Consider the following 8,161-nt stretch of genomic DNA (forward strand, 5'->3'; position numbering starts at 1 on the left):
GCAATGAACATGGGTGTGCATATATCTGCTTGGATGTCAGCTATGGTCTCTTCAGGGTATATTCCCAGTAGTGGAATTGCTGGGTCAAATGGTAGAGATTAACTATCTTCTGTGGAGCTGATGGTGGATTTTGACCAACAGAGATCCTTGTCTGTGTTGGCGATTCAAGTCACTACATCACCTAGGAAACTCAAATATTTTCTATTAATAGAAACTGATTGAAAAGATGTAACATTTCGGCAAGACTTGTTAACCTCATCAAGGGTTTTACCATATTTTACAGATTTTCTTTTTCTTGAAGATTTTTGTTAATTTTAATGGATTTTATCTCATGGAAGAAAATTAAGGATATGAAATATTCTTTGTGATGGAATTTTTTAATTTTCATGTTCAAAAGAGGGGAAAAGGCTTATTAAGGAAATACATGAAGTATTTATTGGTCTTTATGAAACTAAGTATGCAGCAGTCTTTTCCAAGTTATATATTTTTCTACATCGTTCTTTCTGAGTGTTGTGTAGTATCCTATCTTATGAATGTACCACAATTTCTCAACCATTTAATCATTGTTGGACGTTTAGGCTGTTTCCATGTTCTTGTGATGGTGAATAACACTGCTATGAACATTGATGTATAGAACTCCGTTTGTGTCTCAGTTCTAATTTTCTTGATAATTAGTAAAATGTGTCAGGGGGCCCAAGCAGGAAAGAGGTGGGAATAGAGCGGTGAGGATGGTTAGGGTGGGAATTACAGGATCACAGAATTTGGTGGAGGGGGTGGAATAGGACAAGGAAATGGGAAAGACCTGGCAGGAACTTGAATAGACTAAGTAATGGTGGGCATAGTACAATGGTGATTAATTTTGTAAAACACAATGCATGAGAATGATAATATGACATACAATGTGAATGAAGAAAGTATGAAACATGATGTGTATGAATTGTGTATGCAAATCAATATAAAAGAAAAAAATTTTAAAGGAGAAAATAAATGCAAAAGTATAATGCACCTAGTGCTTTATTATCATCTCAGAATTTAAGATCTTAAAAAAAAAACAACAACAAAACCAACCAGCAGAAAGAATATGTTCAATTGCCAATCTTTATTGCCTACATTAATGGCAGTGGATAGATAATGTAATATTCTACTGTCACTTTACTTGTTGCTTTCATATCAGATAGGTAAACATATTCTGTTTATGTCATTCTGAAGCCCAAACTAGTACATATGAACATATCAGTTGTTCTATTCACAGTTAATTGTTGTGATAATTTTTAAAATTTAAAATTTTACTCTTTCTTGTGATTTGATAAGTATTAGAGCAATTGCAGAATTAACACAAAATGCATTTGGAGATAAACTTTCTGAATGTATCCTTTGCTTTTTTCCTGAACTTCTAGGGGGATTAACAGAATATCTAGAGTTTTTTTCGTTTGGGTAAATGACTCAATTAGCCCTTTTTTTGTTTTTGTTTCTTTGTTTGTTTTTAGTGCTTTTCTGAGAGTAAGAGCTTTGAGAAAACTGTTGAGGCATACACTGTTTGAAATAGGAATTTTTGAAAACTTTATAGGGAGTAACTAATAATATAGAACTTTTGATTGTTTTACAGGGCATCTTTTATGACCAAAACTGTGCCTTGTGGTAATGAACTTCATAAGTTCCTCATCTGGGACACTGCTGGACAGGAACGGGTAAGTATATGCTTATGTTGCCTTCTTGGAGAAAATACAGATTTCTGTTTCTGAAAGTCTCTTTATGTTATATAGTACTGTTGGTTTTAAGTGATAGAAACCCAGCTCAAAGTAATATAGGCAAAAAAAGAAATACATTCTTAAGCTATATGAAAATCTCAAGTGTACTTATCTTGAATCAAGGCTGAGTTAAAGTTCTCAAATATGTTGTCATTATATCTCATTATTGCTATATCTTTACTTGATTTCTTTTAGACTGGTCACTTTATAGGCAGGCCCTTTCTCACTTCCTTTCATGAAGTTCCTTCCTTATGCATGTGGTTTTCTCCATTCCACCTCACAAAGATAGTTTGTTGTAGTAAAAATGGCTTGACATTCACCATATGGCTGGGTGGGATTTTGCTAATAAGGTGCATAGCACCTTTGGGGTGGGAATATGCAAAGTATGTGGATTATGAATGTCAGTATTGGTCAGTCTTAAATTCAGCTAGCTTAGAGACAGAAAAAGTTAATTTTACTATTTGCAACAAAGAAGCAGAGTGCAGTGTGTCCTTTGAGGACAGAGAAGGTCAGAAAGCCTGTAAGCACACCTGAGAAAGTGTCCTTACTAAAGAAGTGTATCCATTTCCCCAATAAACCTCATAATCATAAATATTGTACGTGGAGCTGTGTGGCCGTTGTAAAGGAGTAGTGAAAACAGTGAGAACCCTGGGAGGGACAATTACTGATAGAAGTAGTTGTAGGGAAATGGAGGGCATGTCTGACCTCACAGGAAACAGTTTTGTTCTGTTAATATTGTGAATGGGGACTGTTTCCCCTTCTGGAATAAAAGTAGAGGTCAGCAGTCATGGTCCGCATGCCAGCTACATTGTTTTTGTAAACAGTGTAATCTTAGTCCCTTCTTTAATGTTTTGTGAAGTAATTGTCATAGCTATCTATCTTTCCTGACAGGCTATCTGCAGCTTGACTGTTTTATTTTTAATTTGGTTTTATATGAACCATAATCATGAACTCCAAAAAGGCTGAGTGATGATTTTGTTAACAGAATAAAAACTTTCAACTATTGAATAAACATATCCAACACTGAGCAGATTGACTTCTAAAAAAGAACTCATTTTATCCTTTATACAGATGAAATTGAAGAATACATTTGTAGACTAAAAATAGAACCTTATATTCTCACAACATCCAACAAGAAATATTTCACACTGGACATAATTGTAAAAATGACATTTATGTTCCATCGAGTCACTTATGACTCATAGTGACTCCATGTACAACAGCCCTATATACCCTGCTCTATCCTGTGCCATTCTGTCACTGACACGACTACCCCTATGACCCCAGTCACTGTATCAATCCATCTCATTGAGGGTCTTCCTCTCTTGCACTGTCCCTCTACCATCCCAAGTATGACACCCGTTTCTAAGAATGGGTCCCTCCTTGCAACATGTCCAAAGTATGTCAGATGAAACTTTAGAATCCTTGCCTCTAAGGAACAGCTTGGTCTTACGCTATCTAGGACAAACTTGTTTGTTCTCCTAGCAGTCCATGTTATATTCAATACTCTTCTCCAGCACCACAGCTCAGAGGCATCAATTCTCCTTCTATCATCCCTGGTCATTGTCCTATCTTCTGATGCATAACAAGTAATTTCAAAGGCCATGACCTGAATCAGGCACACCTTAATCTCCAGAATGACATCATTGCTCTTCCGTAATTTGGAGAAGTCTCTGACAGCAGATTTTCCCAATGCAAAATTATATATAGTGTATTACTACTGACACTGCTTTCCAGTTTGGGAAGATGAGTGGAGCAGCTAGATTCTACAGAGGTGTGCTTTCTAGAGAGTTTTGGTTGAGGCTTGTGTGTGGACTGTTTTCTTACAGTTGAGTGTGAGCTGATTAGATTTGGGCCCTCAGGGTTGCAGCTCTCAGGCTTGGTTTTAATTGTTTTGAATCAAACATTCTTCTAAGTAGCCCTCATCTGTCTGTTCTCAATACAGAGTTAACTCATTGTTGTTGTGATGATAAACACTGTGACATTGATGTGTCAAATGCTATAATGGTTACCCATGGTGGATAGTGTTTGGTGGAGCTCTCAAATTAAAACAGGCTTGGAAGCAGGAGTCGCATCCCTTTCCAGAACAGCTTGCCTCCAGAAACTCTATGAACGTAGAGAAATGGTGAGAGTTATACATATTCAGGTCTTCCATTCAAAGGGTCTCTACGATTTTCTATGACTTGACAGCGCTTAAAAACAACAATTACTACTGTCAGGGAGCCCTAGTTTCCTAGTGAGTAAGCAGCTGCACTGCTAACACAAATGCACACCATTTGAATCCACCATTTACTCCACAAGAGAAAGATGGGCAGTCTCCTCCCATGTGATATATAGCCGTCAGAGACCCACTGTGGGTTGGTTCTGAATCAATGACTATGAGGGTTTGTTTGGTTTTTTTAAATTACTACTATCTCTGTATGTGTATATGTATTTGGTAAATACATTTAAGGAAGAGCTGAATGATACGATGATAAAGGGAGAAAAGACTGAAATTGCCCAAGATTTCATTTTGCTTGGATTAATATTCAACACTCATGGACACAGCAGTCAAGAAATCAAATCATGTGTTACATTGGGCAAATTTGCTGCCAAAGACCTCCTTAAAGTGCTAAAGGGCAAGGATATTATTTTAAAGATTAAGGTGTACCTGGCTCAAGACATAGATTTTTTTTAGTTGCTTCATGTGAATGTGAAAGTTGGGTGGTTAATAAGGAAGATCAAAGAAGAACTGATGCCCTTAAATTGTGGTCTTGTTGAAGAATATTTATTTTAGCCATGGATGGCTAAAAGAACAGACCAATCTGTCATGGAGGAAAAACAGACAGACAGCTCCTTAGAAGAAAGGATGGTGAGACTTTGTCTCATGCTGTGGGCATGTTATCAGGAGGTACCAGTCCCTAGAGGAGGAAACCATGCTTGGAAAAGTTAGAGGGGCAATGAGAAAGAGGGAGACTTTGAGGGAGATGGATTGACATGGCAGAGATCTTGAGATTGGTGAAGTATCAGTCAGGAACCTCTTCGGTTGTAAACAAGAGTTATTCACGAGTCAGAGCCATCCTGATGGCACAGAACAATATGCAAGACTGCAAAAGCCTCTTAGTGACACAAAAGTTAAGTCCTCAACTGCTAATGTAAAATTTTGAACTCACCAGCAGCTCCATAAAAAAAGACCTGGTAGCTAAGAGAATACGCCATCCCCTTTTCCTTATGACTCAGGGTGAAGTCTCTCTCAGGGAGGAGTGATAGGGAATGGCAAAGGACACACTGACAAAGAAGATTAATCAGAACTGGCTTTGACAAGCACTGTGGCATTTGGACAAGAACAAACTGGGAGGAGGGTAGAGAGAATAGTGCAACAATGAATGAATGGAAACCCAAAATCTCTGTAAATGTTTATGAAAATTAATAAAATATAGGAAAAAAAAACCCTGGTGATCTCTAAAGATTACAACCTAGAAAACCCTGTGGTTTTATTTTGTTCTGTCACACGGGGTCACTATGAGTCAAAAACTGAGTCTGTGGCATCCAACTAAGAAACTACATTTTGAAACTGTGTAAGTTTTTATCTACATAAGATTGAGCTGGTGTAAAATTTTGAGTACCATCTCTATGCTTAGTGGTAAGGAATTGCATTGTCAACCAAGGGTCCATGGTTTGAATCCACCAGCTGCTCCAGGGGAAAAAAGATTAGGCAATCAACTCCTGTAAGATTTATTGCCTCTAAAAACCACTGGAGGGTCAGCCATGAGTCAACAGTACACAACACCACCACCACCTTAGATTTTACATAGAGTACTGAAATATTTGCTGAAACAGAGGTGGACCTGAAGTGCTGGCTGCAATAGGTCAAGGACTACAGCCTTCAATTTGAATTGAAGCTCAACATCAAGAAAACAAAGATTCTCACCACAGGGCCAATTGATAGCATCAGTATGAATGGTGAAGAGATTGAGATAGTTAACAATTTTAGTTTACTTGGCTCCACAGTCAACACTCCTGGTATAAGCAGCCAGAAAATCAAGAGATTAATTGCACTGGGAAAGTCAGCTGTCAGGGACCTCTCCACAGTACTGAAGAACAATGATGTCAGGCTAGAGACTAAGGTGCACCTGATCCAGGCTGTAGTCTTCACAGTTGTGTGCTATGCATTGGAGAGCTGGGCAGTGACTAGGAATGATAGAAAGAGAATTGATGCCTTTGAGCTGTGGTGCTGGAGAAGAGTGTTGAATATACCATAGACTGCTAGGAGAACAAACAGATTTGTCCTGAAGAGGGTGAAGTTGGGCTGCTGCTTGGAGTCAAAGATTCTCAAGCTTTATCTGACATACTTTGGGCATGTTGCAAGGAGGGACTGGGCCTTGGAGAGGGACATCATGTTTGGGAGAGTGGAGGGGCGACACAGGAGAGGAAGACCCTTGATGAGATGGATTGATTCAGTGATTGGGGTAGTGGGAGTAGGTGTGTCGGAGACAGTGAAGTTGGCATAGAATAGAGCATGCAGTGGTGTCACTCTGGAGACTAAGGTGTGTCTGATACAGGCTATGGGCTTTGCAATCACTTGTTATGCATCAGAGAGTTGGACAATGACTTAGGAGGATAGAAGGAGTATTGATGCCTTTGAGCTGTGGTGCTGGAGAAGAGTATTAAGTGTACCATGGACTGCTAAGAAAACAAACAGATTCATTCTACAGAGGGTTAATCTGGGCTGCTCCTTGGAGGCGAGGATTCTGGGGTTTTGTCTGACATACTTTCGACATGTTGTAAGGAGGGACCGATCCTTGGAGAGGGGCATCATGCTTGGGAGGGTGGAGGGATAGCATAGGAGAGGAAGACCCTCTATAAGGTGGATTGATTTAGTGACTGGGGTAATCAGAATGAGTGTGTCAGAGGCAGTGTGATTGGCACAGGATAGAGCAGGGTTTAGGCTGTTGTATATAGGGTCGCTATGAGTCTCAAGTGACTCGACGGCACATAACAACACCAACAATATGACTGAACACTGTGACACTGTGTCAAATGCAATAATGGTTACCCATGGTGGACAGTGTTTGGTGGATCTCCTGATTAAAACAAGCTTGGAAGCATGAGTGGTATCCACTTCCGTAATAGCTTGTCTCTTTAAACCCTATGAACCTGGAGAAAGGATGAAAGTCATGAAAGTGTTGAAGACTTTCATTCATAGAGTTGTTGTGAGTCATCTACAATGGCAGTTAACAACAACAACAATACAGGCAGCTGAATTTGTGAAATTTGGTCTTTCGTTTTTCTTTGGCAAGAGAACTCTTCTCCGTTTGCCTCTTCCATGTAGACTTACCAGAATTTGACCTCATGCACTTTTTGCCTTTGTTCTTGGTTTACCTCTGCAGCATTTGAGCCATGCTTTCCGGGTATACATTCTGGAGTTATAATGATTAGGAGTCTCATATACTAATATTTGTTTTTTACCTGCTTTTGCTTCTGTAATACTTGTTTTTGTAAGTCTTTTTAATTTTTTTTATATTTTTTTCCCGTGTACCGTCAAATCAGATCTGACTGGTACGGGAGGAGATTGCCCCTTCCTTCTCCAGCAGAGCATCTGGTGGATCTGAACCGCGTATCTCTGGGATTGAAGTGCAGCATCTTGCCACTAGGCCACCAGAGCTCCCTTTGTAAGTCTTGCATTATCAGCATTATTTGTTTTGAAACTAGCTTTACTGAGATAAATATAATTCACATAACATACAATATACACTTTTAAAGTTTACAGTTCAGTGAGTTTACTACATGCAATGTGTGCAACATCACATAAACACTTTTGGAACATTTCTGTTTTCTTCTTATTCACCCTGAGTTCTAGGCTTCTTTAACTTATTTTCAAGTTTCATCCAATTGCAGCAAGTATCAGCTCTTCCTTTCTTTTCATAGCTGAATATTCTATTATCTATTTCCAAGATGTATTTGTTTACTCATTTGACAGTCCACGAGATATTCAGTACTCTTCTCCAAAACTACAACTCAACGGCATCAACTCTTCTTCTGTCATCCTTATTCATTATCCAGCTCTTAGATGCATAAAAAGTGATTGAAAAGACCATGTCCTGAATCAGTTGTACCTTAGTCTTCAAACTGACATCATTGCTTCTCAGGATTTTGGAGAGATCCCTGACCAAAGATTTGCCCAATGATATTCATCTTCTGGCCTCCTGACTGCAGGTACCATGGGTGTTGATTATAGAGCCAGTAAGAGGGAATTTTTTTCTTTTTTTTTATTATTATTAAATTTTTTAGTTTCAATGAACATTCACAGGGATTCTAGGCTTTCACTCCTTCATTGCCGCACCATTCTCTCCACCCTCCTCCCCACTTTGTTCTTCTTCCCCGCCATCCGAATGTCTGTTTTAATTGTCCAATTGCCACAGTGCTTGTCAAAG

General features: G+C 38.9%; 1 protein-coding gene across 1 annotated transcript in view; it reads left to right on the forward strand.

Moving 5' to 3' along the window:
• LOC102867636 (ras-related protein Rab-31-like) overlaps nt 1-8,161 on the forward strand; it is a 316,824-nt gene that overhangs the window by 171,114 nt on the left and 137,549 nt on the right. Inside the window, exon 3 of the mRNA XM_006897024.1 lies at nt 1,607-1,688. Coding sequence (XP_006897086.1) covers nt 1,607-1,688 — 82 coding nt within the window. The remainder of the gene's footprint in view (nt 1-1,606; nt 1,689-8,161) is intronic.

The sequence above is a fragment of the Elephantulus edwardii genome, unplaced genomic scaffold (genome assembly GCF_000299155.1).
Source record: "Elephantulus edwardii isolate Elephantulus edwardi_28Jun2011 unplaced genomic scaffold, EleEdw1.0 scaffold00196, whole genome shotgun sequence".
NCBI classification, from domain to species: domain Eukaryota; kingdom Metazoa; phylum Chordata; class Mammalia; order Macroscelidea; family Macroscelididae; genus Elephantulus; species Elephantulus edwardii.